The sequence below is a fragment of the Rhinopithecus roxellana genome, chromosome 20, assembly GCF_007565055.1.
Source record: "Rhinopithecus roxellana isolate Shanxi Qingling chromosome 20, ASM756505v1, whole genome shotgun sequence".
Lineage (NCBI taxonomy): Eukaryota > Metazoa > Chordata > Mammalia > Primates > Cercopithecidae > Rhinopithecus > Rhinopithecus roxellana.
The window spans coordinates 18,147,212-18,164,762 of NC_044568.1; the positions used below are offsets into that span (position 1 = coordinate 18,147,212).

A 17,551-nucleotide genomic window follows, 5' to 3' on the forward strand; every position below is an offset into this window, starting at 1 on the left:
GAGACGGGCGGGGCGGGGCTTGCGGGGCTGCGTGACCAGCGGCGGGTCACGTGATGCGACGCCGGCGCCGGGCCTCCCAAGATGGCGGTGTGCATCGCGGTGATCGCTAAAGAGGTGCGTACGCGCGGCGCAGGGCGTCCGGGCCCGCACCATCCTCGTCTCTCCGCTCTCTTTCTCTTTCCCTGGGCCTAGAAGGCGCCTTAGGAAATGGGACCTGGAGGAGGCCTTCGCCGAGCTCCAGGGGTCAGGGGCTTCGCGGTGGACGAGCCACCCGGCAGACCCTGAGCTCCCCAGCTCCGCGCTTGCCCGTCCCGCTGCTGAACGCACCCCTCGGCGCCCCAGGTCTCCTCCCCGTCAGGATCCACCGGAAGCCTAGGTGGTCCGGGGCACTGCCTCCGTCCTCAGTAGGTTCTGCCGGTTCTCTCATCCAGCGCTGGCTTCCCGCGTACCGCCCTTCTGCCAGTCTCCCAGGAGCCGAGTTAAAAACAAATCGGATCCTGTCACGCCTCTGCCTGAGACCTGTGCGGTGGCTTCTCGTTGCCTTAGGATGCTGTCTGAATAACCTGGTCTGGTATCCTTTCCCCCCATAACCCTTGGCACCCTCCGCTCCAGCCAAACAATTCTGCAGCTCCCTGGACATGCTTTGCCCTCTCACCTCTGGGCCTTTGCACCCGGAACACCTCTTCCCAGCTCCCACCCTCTTTACTGGCCCACATACATTTCTTCTGGAAAGCATTTTCTGAAGGCTGAGACTGAGCTGGGTGCCTGTCCACACTGTGCTCCTGCTGCATGGAGCCTTCATTTCCTAGCCAGGGTCTCCCCTGAGACCACTCTGGAGGCCGCTCCCTGCTGGGCAGTGGCTGCTGCTAAGCTTCTCATGGGCTTCCCTCCTGGCCACAGATGATCATTTGCTTGTTTGTGGGTTTATTGACTAAGGTATCATGTAGCCCCATGAGGGTAGCGAGGACTCTTGTTCATTGCATTTCTGCAGGACCCAGTGCTGAATAGACACAGGGTAAACGGTGGTGTGTGAGAGCCCAAGAAAGCAGGTGTTAATTTTGGGCTTAGGAAGCTGTTAATTCTGGGTTTACGATGGTCAGAAATGAGAAATGAAGGGAATTTGTAGCTGAGTCTTGAAGGGTTTAGTAAAAGGGTCACTGTCAAGGTGAAGAAAAGCCAGTATTTAAGATGCTGTATTTGGGTGACCCATGCAGAGCCAGAGGTGGGCTGAGGCAGAGTGGCCTCCAGGAAAAGGTGAGAGGCCTGCCCGGGTGCCAGGCTTGATCGTCAGGCTGTGCTTAGGCCCATTTTTCTGAGTTGTCTTTTCTGGCCACCCTACTGCTGCTGCTTTGCAAACAACACATAAATCTTCTCAGGTTAGGTGGGATCCCCTGAAGGCAGTGCCCACTGCGGCCTGGAGAAGGAAGCAGTGGGCCTTAGAGAATGGGAATGCATGCCCGGGTGGCTGAAGGTCACGGCTCTGCAGCGCAGTTCAGAGCTGGTGGCATCTTGTCCTTTCAGTCGCCGTCACCCTTTCTTGCAGAATTACCCCCTCTACATTCGCAGCAGCCCCACGGAGAACGAGCTGAAGTTCCACTACATGGTGCACACATCTCTGGACGTGGTGGATGAGAAGATCTCCGCAATGGGCAAGGCCCTGGTCGACCAGAGGGAGCTGTACCTGGGCCTGCTTTACCCCACGGAGGACTACAAGGTGTATCTTTCACGGCAGGGTGTGTTTCAGGGAGTACCTACAATTGCAGGATGTACTTTAGGATCAGATAGCTTGAAACCTTTGAGAAGAAAGAAAAAGAGGTGAGAGTTTTTGGCCAGTCAGGGAATTAGGGATGCCTGAGGTGAATGAAGGCCTCTAACTCTTCTCTCTCTTTCACTGGAAGAATCATTTGGGAAAAGCAAGGTTAGAATGCCCTGTAGAATGTTTTGGTTTGCACGTGTCTGTTGTCTGGTTTGCAGAGGAACTGGGACACTTCTGCTTTGTACCTGCAAGGATTTCTTTCCGTGCTTTTCAGGGGGAGCCACCACCTTTGAGCAGGGGATAATGGTTTCATTTATTTTGTTAGGCCTTGCCTCGTACGTCACTAGACACTCTCCTCTAGTCCCTTGGGACAAATCACTTGAGGCCATGGAGTTCAAAGACCTTCCCAAAAGCGGTAATGTAGCTTGTCCATGGTGACATTTGCTGGTAGCCACTATTTTACAAAATAATGTGGCCTCTAGAGAGGGGATCTGCCTTGTTCACGAAGCCTCTGCTTTTGCAGTTAATTTTCTGGGCCAGGCATTGATTCATAAAGAGGGTGAGGTGATCCAGACAGACTCAGAGTCTAGGAGTTTCGGCTCTTGGAGTGTGAACTGGGTAAGGCTTGGCTGCCTGCCCCTTGCTTCTCCCGCAAACACCAGACGTCGCCCTAGCGAAGTATTTAGGCTTGCACCCAGCACGGTCACTGCAGGACCAGCCCAGCCTGGGCATTTCCTGTGATTCAAGGTTGCCACGTTTCTCCAAAGGGAGGGCCCGCAGAGGGTCCTCTGCCGGCAGTCCCTGTGTTAAGAGTGCCTTCCTTAACCAACTGTGCAGATACGGCTACGTCACCAACTCCAAGGTGAAGTTTGTCATGGTGGTGGATTCCTCCAACACAGCCCTTCGAGACAACGAAATTCGCAGCGTAGGTCGGGGGGTTAGAAGGCCATGCCCGAGTGGGTGTTTTGTTTTTCCTTTTTGACTTTGTTTTGAAATGCTGAGAAACCAAAAATCTGGCCCTGGCTGTGTGTACCTGGCAATGTCACAGTTTGCTGGGTCTTTTTCAGATGTTCCGGAAGCTACACAACTCCTACACGGACGTGATGTGCAACCCCTTCTACAACCCGGGGGACCGCATCCAGTCCAGGTGGGCCCTACTTCCTGTGTCCGCATCCAGTCCAGGTGGGCTGTACTTTCTGTGTCTTGCTCCCTTCTCTCTGTAGGACCTGCCTTGCCATTTCGGTTGCCAAAATGCAACCATTTGGAAAACAAGGGAGGAAAGGTCTTTTTAAGCTATGAGCACCATCCCCCTAAAACCCCTAGGGCAGAGGTTTTAAAGCCACAAAGCCCTGTTTTTCCACACCAACTCTTACACAGATCTCCAGCGCGTAAAGTGGATAGAGTGTGTGTGGTGCGGAGAGCGGAGCTTGCCCATTTGGCTTCCCAGGTGTGCCCAGTGGGTACCTGGGGTACCTGCAGGACTCAGGGCCAAGCACATGGGCAGTGGCTTTCAGGGATCACACATCCTCTTGTCACTACCTGATGAATTTTTTTTTTTTTTTTTTTTGTATTGAGACAGAGTCTGGCTCTGTTGCCCAGGCTGGAGTGCAGTGGCCGGATCTCATCTCACTGCAAGCTCCGCCTCCCGGGTTTACGCCTTTCTTCTGCCTCAGCCTCCCAAGTAGCTGGGACTACAGGCGCCCGCCACCTCGCCCGGCTAGTTTTTTGTATTTTTTAGTAGAGACGGGGTTTCACCGTGTTAGCCAGGATGGTCTCGATCTCCTGACCTCGTGATCTGCTCGTCTCGGCTTCCCACTACCTGATCTTTTATGTTGAATTTGAACAGTCAGGAACCTGGTTTGCAGGCATCTTCCGAATGGCCCACAAAGTAAACAGACTTAACTTTTGAATGGCATGAGGGAAATGTGGGGTCCACGCCTACACTCCAGACTTGGTTCCAGCGAGTCCCCAGTCCCAAGACATAATTCCTTGTGGTTGGCAAGAGGACGCCGCAGTGACCCCAGCCAGGCCCTTCCCTCCACCGGGGCTCTGTCTTGGGGCCATCCTGGGTCCTGGATGGGAGCAGGCAGGCGAACGTCCATGCAGTCTTGCCTCCTGGGCTGCACAGGCCTGTCCTTGCCACACCACTATCCTGCCTGCCCATGGTGCTCCCTCCTCCACCCGTTCCTGGGGCCTTGGGAGACTGCACAGGGAACTTGGAGGCAGCAGATGGGTTCTCAGTGCCTGGTGGGGCGGGACTCCTGTCCTGGCCTCTCAGCTGAGTTCACGTTTCTGGACCCTGGAGAAGGCCCTGAGCATCCTGTGGACGGAGCCCTGCTGCCCTGCCTGTCTCCGTGAGCAGAGAGGTGGAGGGCCTGGCTTTCCTCTGAGTGGGTCTGTTTCTCTTAGCAGGGCCTTTGATAACATGGTGACGTCCATGATGATACAGGTGTGCTGAATGAGCTGTGCCGCCAGCCATCGCTGAGGATCCCACGCGTGACCGTGGCGGCCATTGGTCCGTTCTCATCGCCTCTTCCTGATTGGGACACCTGGGACTTTCAGGGCAGGCAGCTGTGCATGTTGTCTCAACTAAAGGTCTTGTGAGATGAGATTTGGCTTTTTCCTTCCGTGTCAGCCAAGGATTTAACTAAGAAGAATTCAACTAAGAACTTTCAGGGGTGTGGGCAGAGGTTTGGGATTAGATGGTGCAGGAAGCCTGTCCCCAGTTGTCGCGAAGGGGCAGAGGCAGGGGCGCCTGGAGCCAAGAGTTCCTGAGCCTGCAGGACCTGTGACTATATGGGTCGCCCATTGGCTGAACAGGTGGACTGGTCTGGAGGGGGCGGCCTCCTGAGCCCAGAACCAGCCTAGGATCTAGGGGCAAAAGGGGAGCCGGCAAGGCTTCCCACAGGGGAGGGCCCTCCCCTTTCTGGACTTGGCCTCCATTCTTTGCATCTGGCCCAACATCTAGACTCAGCCCGGCCTGAAAAGAACCCTTGTGAGACCTGGGAACCCTCCTGGCCCCGTGGCGTTGGCTCAGCTGTAGCCCTCATCCTAAACCCCGGAGTGCAGACTGGAGGCCCCCCTTCTTGCCTGTTGCTGCTGAGGGGTTGGGTGCTGTGTCACTTGATGACATGGCTGACTACCACCCAGGGCAGCGGCCAAGCCCATAGTGGTGTCAGTGCCGCCGGCATCCTTGGGGTCCAGCGGTCGAGGCTCAGCCAGCTGAGGAGACCCCCCCCAGAGCTGGTTCCAGGACTGGAGAGTTTCTCAAGTACCTTGAAGACCCCAGGAGCCCCTGCAGCAGGAAAGGCTGTAAGGGGGTCAGCCTGGGGCAGACACAGGGAGGGGAACTTTCTCATTACATATTTGCCTTTTCATCCCATCTAGTAAGTACAGTGTTAATTTTATAAATTATAGAAGAAGAGATCAGCCAGGAGCGTGTGTGCAAACCGCGTGCCCCAGGCCTCCCCCGCCCCAGGGTGAATTGGAAGTTCTGGCGTGGGCCAAGGCGCACCAGGCAGCTGGTCTGGGTGCATGTGGGCCACAGGCCACCCTCACAGGGTTAAATCTTGAACAAGAGCCTCATGTTTGTTAGAAGGTGGGACCCCAGCCCAAGCACCTAGCACCTCCCCACTGCAGCCCAGTGTGAAATCTTTGCCTTTTAGTGGGGATCGCTCCTGCCTGAGTCCTGGCTGTGGTGGGGACTCTGCACGTTGCTAACCCAGCATCCATTCTTCCTCCCTACTAACAGAACTCCGGTGCCTCTGCACAGTTCTGACAGTGGGCAGATGAGAACCATGTCCTGGCCTTCCTCGCAGCCTGGGGTGTGCAGCTGTGGCATGGAGGTGGGTGGTGCTGGGAGAGACTTGCAGGGAAGCTCCTGTGAAGGGGGCTCAGCTGCCACGTGCAGGGCCCTTCCCCTTTGCCTTCTTCCTGCCTGGAACATGGATGTGATGGCTGGTGCTGGGACAGCTGTCCTGAGAGCATGAGGGAAGAGTCACACCCTGAGGATGGTGGAGCTGATGCACAACGCAGGAAGGACCCTGGGCCTTTGCTGACACAGAACGCGGGAAGGACCCTGGGCCTTTGGTGTGACGTACCAGCCCCGGACTACTTAAGTTCAGCTTTTTTTAAATGTGAGAAAATAAACGCACCCCTCTCTGGTTTAAAGCAGTGCTATTTGGGTTTTCTGTTAGGTGTAGCCAGACCCACCTGTAAGTACTTTTTACATTAGGGAGTTTTCACAAGCATTGTAAGGCACCATCCCCATTTTAAGTCCAAGGAAACAAGTCATCTGCTCACCTCTGATCTGACAGCAGAACTGTCACGTGGCAGCTTCGTGCTGTCTCCACCCTGGGGTTGGCCTCATGGAGGGCCACAGTCCTCCTGCCCACTCCTTCCTCGACCCCAGGCGACTTCTGCTGGACACCACATGGGGCAGCCCCTCCTCCCCTTCAGGCAGCGACAATACTGCCTCTTTCCTTCTGCTGCAGACGGGTCGATGAGCCTGTTCTTGTTGGTTGCCCACCCGAGCCAGCCAGAGCATCTGCCTCCTCGACACAGCTGCAAAGGCCTCTGCAGGTCATGGCCCAGGGTCTCATCACCTGGAAGGGCCATGCTCAGGGGTTCCCAGATCTTCCTCCGCCTTGGTCTGTTCAGGTGTCAAGTCCACAAGAAAGGAGGGACTCCCCAGGCTCACTCCACTCTCTCCTTGCAGTGGCCACACAGAAGGCTGAAGGTGGACAGGAACTAACCTGCGACGTGGGCTAGAACAGCCAGGGACCGGACACACCCATGGGCGTGACCTGCGTCAAGGCCAGCACAAACCCTCGCTGAGGGCCAGACCCTGGTTCTGGGTACTGAGCAGTCAGGGGCTGCCATCTGCCAAGTGCTGTGCTTGCCTCAGGCCCCTCCTGCAGCCCCCAGCTGTGAGCAGTGCGCACGGGGACCCGCCCTGGGTGGCTGGGCAGCTTGACCTCCCTTCTGGGCTAGGCCTGGCTCTCACTCTGATGCTGGGACAGCCCCCTCAAGCCCACCCTGAAGCCAGACTTGCTGGCAAACCAGCAGAGGCTTGGGCAGAGCAGCTCACAGACCACGGTGCCCGGGGCCCCAGAGTGGACCTCAGGCAAGATCAGGACAGATCTTGGAGGGCCATGGCGGCTCCTTGGTCGAGTATCCCGATAATTAGGTCAGAGAGCTCAGTCTCCAGGCCTCCACCGTAACAGAGCACCGCGTGGAGAGGCTTCAAACCTCAGAAACGTGGTTCCGCCCCGTGCTGGAGGCAGAAGTCCAAAGGCTGGATGTGGCTAGGGCTGGCTCCTTCTGGAGGCTCTGGGTGGGTCTGCTCCAGCCTCTGCAGCCACTGCCGGCCCCTGTCATCCTCGGCATTGCTCCAGCCTCTGCCTCTGTCCTCACAGTCTTGGAGCGTCTCTTGGTCTCTGTAACCAGTGTGTGTTTGGGTTTAGGGCCACAGGTAACCAGTGTGTGGTTGGGTTTGGTCTCATGTAACCAGTGCGTGGTGTTTAGGGACTGCAGGTAACCAGTGTGTGGTTGGGTTTAGGGTGTGTGGTTGTGTTTAGTGACCACAGGTAACCCAGGACCATCTCTAGACCTTTCACTGAATCCCATCTGCAAAAACCCTTTCAAGAGAAGTTCACATTCACAGGGTCTGGGGATCAGGACATGGACGTACTTAGGGGGGCATCATTCACCACACTACAGAGGCCAACATTGACCCAAGACCCCACGGTGGGGTGGGGGCTGGTTTGGGGAGGAGGGTGGGGGAGGGTTTGGGGAAGAGGGTGGGGACTGGTTTGGGGTGGGGTGGGGGCGGGTTTGGGGAGGAGGGTGGGGGCGGGGTTTGGGGAGGAGGGTGGGGGCGGGTTTTGGGGAGGAGGGTGGGGGCGGGTTTGGGGAGGAGGCCGGTGTTGGCGGGAACAGGAGGTGGCTCATTCCTGGGAGCAGTGCCTGGCCTGGTGCTGGAGGAAGGTGACTGCGGGGTGGGTGCCCACTGAATAGGAGCTGATCTGCACGGGGCTCCAGGAACTAACACACTGAGCCTGATGGGGCACTAAGGGGAGGCGCTGTCCATCGTGGAGTGCTGGAGTCGGCTGTGTGCACATAAGCAGCCTTGGGCCTCCGCAGCTGTGCATGCTTTCAGAGGGGACAGTTGTTAAAGTACCCAGGACAGATATCAGAGATCTCCACTTCTGTTTACTGAGCTTTTGACAAGGGCCAGCGTCCCAGGTGTCTGGATCACTTGGTGGGGACACGTGGTGCCAGGGCAAGGTTATGGGGTGGGGGCGCCTTGACTGACACACAGGCAGTCGTAGCCCACCAGGCTGGCAGTGATGACACCGGCTCAGCCTGTGCACACTGCCAGCTTGCTGTCGGTCGTGAGGGGTCTAGAGCCCTGTCCTCCTCCCACAGCCACTGCCCACCAGCCGCCTTCTGTGTCCTGTTCCAGGGGAAGACGCAAAGGGAACTGTGTCCACGAGGAGAATGCATAGGAGTGGTGCTTTTAAAAAGTATCCAAGTTTAATAATTTATGCTTCACCATTAAGAGACACGTTTCTATTTTTCTTAAAATGACTTGGTTGAAGAGCTGAGCATGCCAACCCCAAGCTGGCCTGGCACTGCCTGGGCCTCTGCCTCTCCCCCACCTCACTGCCCAGTGCCCCCCTAGATCCCCGTGGCGCCAGTGCCAGGCCCACCACCGGGCTGTGACTGTGACTCGTGGCTGTGGCCATGGGTCTGGGCCACCATACAAGGCCCTAGTGGGCCATCGCCTGGCCAAGTGGGGGCCCGTAGCTGCTCTTCCGGACATCCCTATCCTCTGGCCTCGCCCCTGCCCTACTCCCTGCCCCAGCCCCAGGATGGAGCCCAAGTGGTTTACTCCTGACCCAGCCCCTCTCTCAAAATCAGGCCTTCCCTTTAATACGGTGAAAACCACGGTGAGAATTTTCCACGGGCCCTGCATGGAGAGAGTGCACAGTGAGTGGCATTCCGGAGGGGAAGGGAGGTGGCCCAGGGCCCCGGGGGACAAGAGGATAAGGATGCAGGGAGGTCACCTGACTGCTCAGGCAACGCCCCAGGGGCCTTTCTGGTGACTCTCGGGATAGTCCCAGGAAAGGGGAAGGCAGCGCCAGGAGAGCCCCTTGGGGCAGCTGCGGCCCACCCCAGGGTCTTTGTGGGAACAAGAAGGGGTCACCTCTCCCAGCAGAGAGGCTGCAAACAGCACCCCCCTAGCTGATGCAGCAGCCCCAGCCCTCACCCAGGCCCCGCCAGGTCCATTCCTGCAGCCCCGTGAGGAACAAGCTCAGGGACCCCCTCCTGCCCCTGATCCCCAGGCCCCGACGCCACACCATGGCCCTCGCCCCCAGGCTGCCTCCACAGGCACCCACTCACCGGTTCTGCCCTTGTGGTCTGAGCCGGGGCCTGCCCTGGAGGCCGCTGAGGGGGAAGGGTGCCCCCCTGGAGCCTGGGTGTCCTCGAAGGCCCCCGCGGTCTGTGGAGCTGATCCCGGGGAAGTTGGTTCTTTTTGGCAGCACCTGGAGCAAAGGCCTGTTCCTAGTCCTCCTCGAGGGGCAGCTAAGACCCAGCCTGTAGTCCCTGCAGCACCCACCACCCCGGAGTGTGGGGTCCTGCAGGCTCAGGACGCCATTTGGCCCTAAAGGGTCCCCCTGCCTTTGTCCACCGTAGCTGTCACATGACACCCAGTCACGGCCAGCACCTCTGCAGAGGGGGTTCCCGCCCCGAGAGGGGACACTTCCCCACCATGTCACTGGCAGACCAAACCCAGCTTCAGGTCCAAGGGTCCCGCCACATCCTGTCCAGGCCCAGCCAAGCACCGTGCCTGAGACGCGCTGTGCAGAGAGGAGCCAGCTGGGGCTGCTGTGTGTTCCAGGGCCAGTGGGCCAGCCCCTCTGTGCTCATGTTCCTGGACCTGGGGAGCACTGGCGCACCTTGATGACCCGGCCCCGGAAGATGCTCTGGTCCAGCTCCACGGCGGCCTGCACGGAGCCCTTGGTGGCAAACTCTATGTAGGCATAACTGAGGGGAGGGGCGGGGAGGGGAGGGGCGGGGAGGGGAGGGAAGGGGAGGGATGAGGCTGGGCCCTGTCCGCACAGCCAGTGCCCCCGCCAGGCCCCTCACTGACCCCTTGGGGTGTCCAGAGAACTTGTCGCACAGGATGGTGACTCGGTGGACCTCCCCGCAGCGGCTGAAGTGGGCCTCCAGCTCCTCGGCAGAGCCCCCGTAGTCCACCTGGACCCAGGCCCAGACCCGCATGTCAGGGAGACGCCTGGCCCTGACTCGGGGCTTTCTTGGTAGAGGTGGGGAAAGAAACGCCTCCGGGCGGGGATGGCCCCAGGCCTCCACCCCACACCCCTGCTGGGGATGGAGGGAAGAAAGGAAGGGAGATCTCACAGGGAGCGCTGCCTTCCGGAGGGTTGGAGCCTTTTAAAAAGTTTCTCAAAAGTGGAGATTTCATGTGCAATCCTGAATTCCAGCTCATGTTGAAAAACTGGAACATGTGCCCAGGCCAGTGTTTCCTCGAGGGGACAGGGGTGTCCCCCGTGTCAGACTCCCTTCCCAGCAAGCCTGCCTGGCCCAGGGCCGGGCGCCAGACCCCCTGGAAGAGATGGGGCCCCACTCGCTGCCTGCCCCCTGGCCCCCGCCCGCCACTCACGTTGCCCACGTAGACAGATCTGTGGTCAGCCTCCACCTTCTCCTCGGGGGTCCCAGGGAGGGGGCAGCCTGCGGAGAACACAGCTCAGGCCCGAAGGCCCATGGCTCCTTCCTCACTCCTCTCATAGGGAAGGTGGCCCAGGTTTGTAGGGGAGGTGACACCTTGGACCCTGCCAGGCCCAACCCTCATGGGAACTCTGGGACCCTGGCTCAGTGGGGGCGGCCTGGGCCCCTGGTTCCTACCCATGGCCTCAGGGCTCAGCAGCTGCCCGGCCGTGGTGCCCTCCTCTTCCTTGGCCTGGTGCTGCACTCCCGGAGGCTGTGGCATTCCTTCCTCTTCCTCGGCCTGGTGCTGTGCTCCTGGAGACCATGGCAGCCCCTCGGCCTGCTCCATGGCGCACACCTTCATCTTGATGGCCTCCAGCTCCTGCCAACACATGGCCCTGAGCAGGGCAGGCAGCCTGCAGGCTCTGCTCAAGGAAGGTGGGTGTGTGGCCTGCCAACTCCAGCAGAGGGTCACAGCCCTTCTCTGGACAGGGACGCTCCTTCCTGGGGTGATGAACTCGCCCCTGCCGAGAAGCCCCCGAAACTGCACCTCAAGGGCCCTTCCCCAGGCCAGAGAGCTTGACTCTGCAGTCTGTGCAGCGGGGTCTCCTTGCCACCTTCTTCCAGGCAGGTGGGCAGTGGCCCTCTCCCCTCGTAAGTCAGCTGCAGCCATTCGTCACCCAGACCCCGTGTCTCCGCCAGTCCCTGTGCCCCAGGTCCCCTGAGAGCCCCAGGGCCTCCACACAGCTGTTACCTGGTCAGGCACCGGGCACTCAGCCAGGTTCTCTTGCTCCAGCAGAGACAACAGGAAGCCTGCATCCCCATCCTGGTCTTCCTCTGCCTCCTCTTCCTCCTCCTTCCCTTCCCCACCCTCTGGCCCCAGAGTCTCCTTGGTCTCGTTCCAGGCCCCCCAGCCCTGGGCCTCCGGGTCTGAGGAGACCATCTGGAGCCAGGCCTGAGATGGGGGTGGGAAGAGAGAGCGGCTCAGGAAGGGCCACATGGTAGAAGGGCAGGAGGAAGGTGGGCCAGGCGAGGCCTCCCCTCCGCTCCCCTCGCGTCCGCACCTGCCTGGGCCCTCCTGGAGTTTTAAGCTCTCTCCTGAGGCCAGCTGCTCCCACTAGAGCATTTGCAAAGGCTGAGTAGGGGCTGAACTTCCAGCCTTGGCTCCTGGCCTCGCCCCTTCCCTGTCAATGGGATAGGTACCTCCAGGACACTCTCCCTGGAGGAAGGAGAGGCTGAGTTGAGTGGGGTCACTGGTCTCTTCTGCTTCCGCCTGGCCACGCTGCGGCTCACTGGAGCCTTGGTCCATCACAGGGTTCAAACCTCAGCAGCATCCACACGGCACGAACACCACACGGCATGAACACGCAATCCAAGTGAGAATACAGGAGCGGTTGTTTCTGGTACCAGGGTCCAAGCAGGCTGGGGAGGTGGCTTCTGACTAGGGGAGGCAGGGGCTGAGATGGTCTCGGGGGAGGGAAGGGTCTGAGCAGGGACCAAGGGCAGGTGCACGGGATGAGAGGGCCTAGGCAGGTCGGGGCGGGGTCATGGGCCCAGAGGAGAGGCAGCAACTGCTGTCCCTGCATCCTGACCCCCATGGAGTCCCCAGGGACCCTTGCCTCCCTAACCCTCATTCTGTTTTTTTTTTTTTTTTTTTTTTTTTTTTTTTTTTTTAAGACAGGAGTCTTGCTTTTTTTGCCAAGGCTGGAGTGCAATGGCACGATCTTAGCTCACTGCAACCTCTGCCTCCCAGGTTCAAGTGATTCTCCTGCCTCAGCCTCCCGAGTAGCTGAGATTACAGGCACCTGCCACCACCCAGCTAATTTTTTTTTTTTTTTTTTTGTATTTTTAATAGAGACGGGGTTTCACCATGTTGCCCAGGCTGGTCTCGAACTCCTGATCTCAGGTGATCTGCCCGACTCGGCCTCCCAAAGTGCTGGGATTACAGGCACGAGCCACTGTGCCTGGCCTGGGTCATCTTTTAGATGGGAGCCACTTCCATGAAGCCAGAATTCTTTTGCTGTGGGGTGGGGGCTCTGTGGGGAGTGGCGGTGTGAGTTACTCTGGGGTGGGGGCTCTGTGGGAGTGGTGTGGGGAGTGGTGGTGTGAGTTCCTGTGAGGTGAGGACTCCTGCCTCTGCCTTCGTGCCTCCCTCTCCACCTGCCAGCGCAGCTGCTGGGGTCTGCTCTGGCCTCCGTCTCCAGTGATGCCGTCTCCCACCCACTCTTGGGGCCAGGCAGTCATGCATGGCTCTTACCCCTGCCATTGGTGGTGGGGGACGGGGCCGCCCTGCACAGCTGACACCCCCAGGTCGAGGCCATCTTCTCTGTGACTTCACCCCGGCGTTCAGCCAGTGGGGCTGGGATTCCTGGGAATTTGGGACTAGGGGAGGAGAGAGAGACAGGGCATGGCCTAGGCTGGAGCTGCACTGCTGCACCATGCACCCACCCACGCAGGGTGGCCGTTCCTCTACCTTGGGCTGGGGGCTAAGGGGGAGCAGGTGGTGACATGGAGGCTGCCACAGCCTGGGAACCAAGGCTCCTGCACCCACTCTGTTCTCACCTCTGTAAGCCAGATGATGTCTGAGATGGGTCTCTATCAGTTTAGAGGTTTATCTTGCCAAGGTTGAGGGTGCACCCAGGAAAAAGGACCACAAAGCCACAGGCAACATCTGCTTTTTCCAAAGAGGGTTTGGGGGCGGGGCGCGGGGGCTCACGCCTGTCATCCCAGCACTGTGGGAGACCGAGGCAGGCGGATCACTTGATGTCAGGAGTTCAGAACCAGCCTGGCCAACATGGTGAAACCCCATCTCCACTAAAAATACAAAAAAAAAAAAAAAAAAGAAATTAGCCGGGCGAGGTGGCGGGCACCTGTAATCCCAGCTGCTCGGGAGGCTGAGGCAGGAGAATTGCTTGAACCCGGGACGCAGAGGTTGCAGTGAGCTGAGATCGCACTACTGCCCTCCAGCCTGGGCGAGAGAGTGAGACTCTGTCTCAAAAACAAACAAACAAAAAAACAAGAACAAAAAAACCCAAAGAGGGTTTGGAGACTCCTATATTTAAAGGGAAAGAGCAGGCAGGAGGGGAACACAGGAAGGGAAGAAAAAGGAGAGTGGATAAAAGAGGCAAGCGGTAGCCTGCCTTCGAAGCTCTGATTGGCCGTCACCAAATGCACATTTTGAAATGTCGAAGGTGAGGGTAGAGGAGTGAATTACATAGCCCCACGCTCAGCAACCCTGCGTTTCCAGAGAAGATAGAACTGCCACAGGGAACAGGAAGCCGGCAGGTTCACATTCGTTTCCAGTGAGTGGAGGGTGATGTTAGCTCTGTCCTTTGTCCCACAGCTGGAAGATAAGCTGGGGGATGACATTGTCTGGGTGGGATCCAGCAGAACTGTTTCAGAGCCAAGATCTTGGGGCCCACAGGGAATTTCCGTGTAAACACATTGCGGGGGACCGGGCTCCTTCATCTTCGTAGCCATCCACTGAGGAAGAAAATGGGAGGCAGGTGTGTGTGACTCGGCTCCCAGCTGGACTTTTCTCTTTGGCTTAGTGAGTTTTAGGTCCTGAAATTTTGTTTTCTTTTCACACCTCCAAGAGACTGACTGAAGACCGTGCTGCGCCCCCATCTGTCCACCACCCAGAGGGTTTTCTGGGGCAGGCTCATGAGGTCGGGAGGAATGGGCTTTGTCTGGACCCGGCTTCCCCTCTACCTGGCTCCGCACAGCCACACACATGTGCGTGCTCCCAAGGACACTGTTCCCCCTGTGCACGGTGCCGCTGTTTCCAGGAAGCCTGCCAGGCTGCTGCTCCTCCCTCAAGAGCCGCTGTCCTCACGCCTTTCCTGCTGTCTGTCTGGTGTTGATGACTTGCCCAGTTCTCCCCTTAGAAACCAAAGCTCCTCAGCGGCAGAGCCCACGTCTGCACTAAGGACGGGCGTGCTGACCAGGGCTGGCCAGACAAGGGTGGAGTGTGGCCTCGGCCTGGGCTCCTTCTGTTGGGACAGGGCCCCCTGCCCCGTGTGTCTGTGCCTGTGTGGTGGAGGGTCTGTCAGCACCTGTGCCTCCACCTCCCTGTCAGAGGCAGGACTGCAGCCAGTTCTGTCCAAGACCAGAGCCTGCTGGACTCGGCCCAGGCCCTGACGCATGCCCTTCTGAGCTCGGGCCCTGGCTGTGGAAAACCCTGTCATCCTCACCCTGTCTGAGACTGCTGACACACCAGGCCCGGCCAGGGCTCCTGCCAGCTGCCTGGCAGGGGACAGACGGATCCGACACTGGTCTTTCCAGTGACACTCTTCAAATATACCCCGTTCCAGGGCCGGGCCTGAGGATTCGTGGCAGCCTGGCCCCAGGGGCACCAGTGCCCAGCCCAATTCCTATTCCGTACAGGATTTGCGTGTGCCCCAACGTGAGGGTCCCATGGGGATGGCTGAGAGGGGTGAGCTGTCCCTGCTTGCGCTGTCCACTGTCAGGTCCCCTGTGTCCCCTCAGTTTTCATGTCTTTTTTTGAGATGGAGCCTCACTCTGTTGCCCAGGCTGGAGTGCAATGGCACGATCTCGGCTCACTGCAGCCTCCACCTCCCAAGTTCAAGTGATTCTCCTGCCTCAGCCTCCCGAGTAGCTGGGATTACAGGCACCTGCCACCACCCCCGGCTGATTTTTTGTATTTTTAGAAGAGATGGGGTTTCTCCATGTTGGCTAGGCTGGTCTTGAACTGCTGACCTCAGGCGATCCATCCCCCTAAGCCTCCCAAAATGCTGGGATGACAGACATGAGCCACCATGCCCGGCCTCCTCTGTTTTGTCTGTGTCCCCCGAAGTCCCCTGTGTCCCCCATCGAGGTCGGAGGTGTCATGAGCCCAGCCCCAGCACTGTCAGAGGTGGGGCTTCTCAGGCAGGGGCTCCAGTCTTGGAATCCTCAGGACCATCTCCCAGGGGTAAGGTTGTCGGGACCCCCCACATGTCCCCTTTGCAGGCTCAGCCGTTGCCAGCCCTGCAGGAGCCCTCATGGCTGGAGGCTGCCGCTCCTCCCCGCCCGTGTGCTCCCGCCCCGCCTCTTCCCTTCGCCCCAGCCCCACGTCACACACTGGCCTATTTGTCCCTGCAGTGTGTGCTGCGTGGGGAGGCCCGGTCCCTGCAGGGCACAGAGAAGCCCCAGCAGGTATTTAGTGAATTCACAGGTGAGACGAGGCTCAGCCGAAGCCTCCTGGGATCCACGGAGACTAACAGCCAGGCGACAGCGAACGTTCGCTTTATTACATGGACACAGCGCTAACTGGACCATTGCGTCTCACAGCGTCCACAGGCCAAACCCGCAGTACATCCGACGGGGCGGCCGGGGTCACCTCGCAGCCCTGCACAGGCTGCAGACCCAGGGCATAGGCTTCTCACAACTACAGGAAAATAACCCAATGCTCAGTCCAGCTCCTTTGGGGGAGTCAACAAAAAAGAGGAGAAGGAAGTAGAGAGTAAGTCCCCTCCCCACTAGGCTGCACGTGGCTGTGCCCCGGCCCGGTCCTCACCGGCCCAACTCCCTTGGCCCTGGCAGATGGGGTTGGGGAGGTGACAGATGGCCTGGCCGGGCTCCCCACCCCGTGCAGATGGGGACAAGGGAGGCCTGTTGCCATCATTCATGTACTTTTTTTTTTTTTGAGGCAGAGTCTCGCTCTGTCACCCAGGCTGGAGTGCAGTGGCCGGATCTCAGCTCACTGCAAGCTCCGCCTCCCAGGTTCACGCCATTCTCCTGCCTCAGCCTCCCGTGTAGCTGGGACTACAGGTGCCCACCACCATGCCCGGCTAATTTTTGTATTTTTAGTAGAGACAGGGTTTCACTGTGTTAGCCAGGATGGTCTCGATCTCCTGACCTTATGATCCACCCATCTTGGCCTCCCAAAGTGCTTGGATTACAGGCGTGAGCCACCGCGCCTGGCCTCATGTATTTCAAAAGTGGGCTTCACTCTCACTACTGACACTGACTTTCCGTTCCTTGGGGTCTTTGGGAAGCTACTTGGGGCTTGGCTGGATTGAAACATAAAAAACAGAAAGTGTCCAAAATGGAGTTTCCTAGAACTTTGGGAAAACAGAGCAGGGGTTGTCAGCAGCACCCTGGCCTTATCTCTGAAGTGTGCACGGGCGCCGGCGGACCTGTGGGAGACCAGCCCCATGGACCCCCCACCTCCTCACTGTCTTCCTCTCCAGCCAGCATGCTCATCATCCAGGGCTGTGGCCCCAGCCCCATTTTAGCGAGTGCCCCCTCAGTGTGGGAGCTTGCACGGCAGTGCAGGAGGAAATGGGCCCCGGGGCTCGGGGATGCAGGGCAGGGAGACTGCAGAGGATCCTGGGGAGTACCCACCACTCCTGGCAGAATTTATCCAGGCAGGTCTGTTCCCAGAAGTCCCCAGTCTCAGGCGGTAAGGACTCAACTCTTAGCCAGGAAATGGGATGGGAGCCTGGCACCTGTGAGTACCCCCCAAAGAGTGGGGCTCCAAGAGTGCTGGGGACTCGGGGAGGCTGCATGGGGCCACCCTCCTCTCCTAGGGACACCCTCTCCAGGCATTGACCCCTGGAAACAAGGAGTAGGAGAGGGCACCCCACCCCACTGTGTCACAGCTCTGCCAGGGAATGTGCTCACCCTGGCACCCTGGTCTGGGACCTTAGGCACGTGTACGGGCCGCCACCCAGTGTGTGCTCCTGGCCCCCAGCCACCCACCTCAAGCTCCAGGTGGCCCCGACTGGTCAGAGCTGTTGCAAGATGCTGGTCCCACCTGCTCACAGCACCTGTAGCGGAATTTTATCTGCCCCTGGAAGGTTCCCTTAAGGCAGCAGCTGAGATGAGATCACTGGCACATGGCAGGGGGCAGCTGGTGCCCTCAGGTCCGTGGGTGGAGAGGGTGGGGTGGGATGAAGGCACGGCTGTGTGGGTGGCCACAGGACATGCAAGGGGGGCACGTGGGGCGTGTGGGGTGGTTTGGGGTTTGGGGAGGAGGTTCTGAAGAACGTCTGGCGTGCCATGGTCCTGTCTTGACGGTGGCTGGCGGGAGGACAGCTTGGCAGGCTGCATCTCTGG

At 58.9% G+C, this 17,551-nt stretch overlaps 2 protein-coding genes across 7 annotated transcripts; one reads left to right on the top strand and one right to left on the bottom strand.

Moving 5' to 3' along the window:
- Position 1: 1 nt before the first annotated feature.
- LOC115891973 (trafficking protein particle complex subunit 2-like protein) lies at positions 2-5,926 on the top strand. 5 transcript variants are annotated; one of them, XM_030925187.1, is made up of 5 exons: positions 2-114; positions 1,544-1,716; positions 2,594-2,681; positions 2,824-2,938; positions 4,166-5,926. In XM_030925187.1, exons 1-5 carry the CDS (start codon positions 82-84, stop codon positions 4,186-4,188), a joined length of 432 nt encoding a protein of 143 aa, XP_030781047.1. In that variant the 5' UTR covers positions 2-81; the 3' UTR covers positions 4,189-5,926. The 5 variants fall into 5 exon arrangements, with proteins under 5 accessions (XP_030781047.1, XP_030781048.1, XP_030781049.1 ...); XM_030925188.1 differs by having other exon boundaries at positions 4,169-5,926; XM_030925189.1 differs by having other exon boundaries at positions 2,824-2,903; positions 4,166-4,365.
- A 2,645-nt stretch (positions 5,927-8,571) lies between these two features.
- PABPN1L (PABPN1 like, cytoplasmic) lies at positions 8,572-11,489 on the bottom strand. 2 transcript variants are annotated; one of them, XM_010355652.2, is made up of 7 exons: positions 11,244-11,489; positions 10,688-10,871; positions 10,446-10,513; positions 9,915-10,021; positions 9,721-9,808; positions 9,164-9,306; positions 8,572-8,729 (listed from the first exon to the last, which is right to left on the bottom strand). In XM_010355652.2, exons 1-7 carry the CDS (start codon positions 11,487-11,489, stop codon positions 8,690-8,692), a joined length of 876 nt encoding a protein of 291 aa, XP_010353954.2. In that variant the 3' UTR covers positions 8,572-8,689. The 2 variants fall into 2 exon arrangements, with proteins under 2 accessions (XP_010353954.2, XP_030781340.1); XM_030925480.1 differs by lacking the exon at positions 9,721-9,808.
- Between the last annotated feature and the right edge of the window lie 6,062 nt (positions 11,490-17,551).

Excerpts from the sequence above, each read along its gene's own strand:
- PABPN1L (XM_010355652.2), bottom strand. The coding sequence starts at position 11,489 with ATGTGGCCCTTCCTGAGCCGCTCTCTCTTCCCACCCCCATCTCAGGCC. Across the intron at positions 10,514-10,687 it reads GCTGAGCCCTGAGGCCATGG|GCTGCCCCCTCCCTGGGACC; the intron begins GTAGGAACCAGG and ends TGTTCTCCGCAG. Across the intron at positions 8,730-9,163 it reads AGACCACAAGGGCAGAACCG|GGCCCGTGGAAAATTCTCAC; the intron begins GTGAGTGGGTGC and ends CTCTCCATGCAG.
- LOC115891973 (XM_030925187.1), top strand. The coding sequence starts at position 82 with ATGGCGGTGTGCATCGCGGTGATCGCTAAAGAG. Across the intron at positions 115-1,543 it reads TCGCGGTGATCGCTAAAGAG|AATTACCCCCTCTACATTCG; the intron begins GTGCGTACGCGC and ends CCTTTCTTGCAG. Across the intron at positions 2,939-4,165 it reads TGTGTCCGCATCCAGTCCAG|CAGGGCCTTTGATAACATGG; the intron begins GTGGGCTGTACT and ends TGTTTCTCTTAG.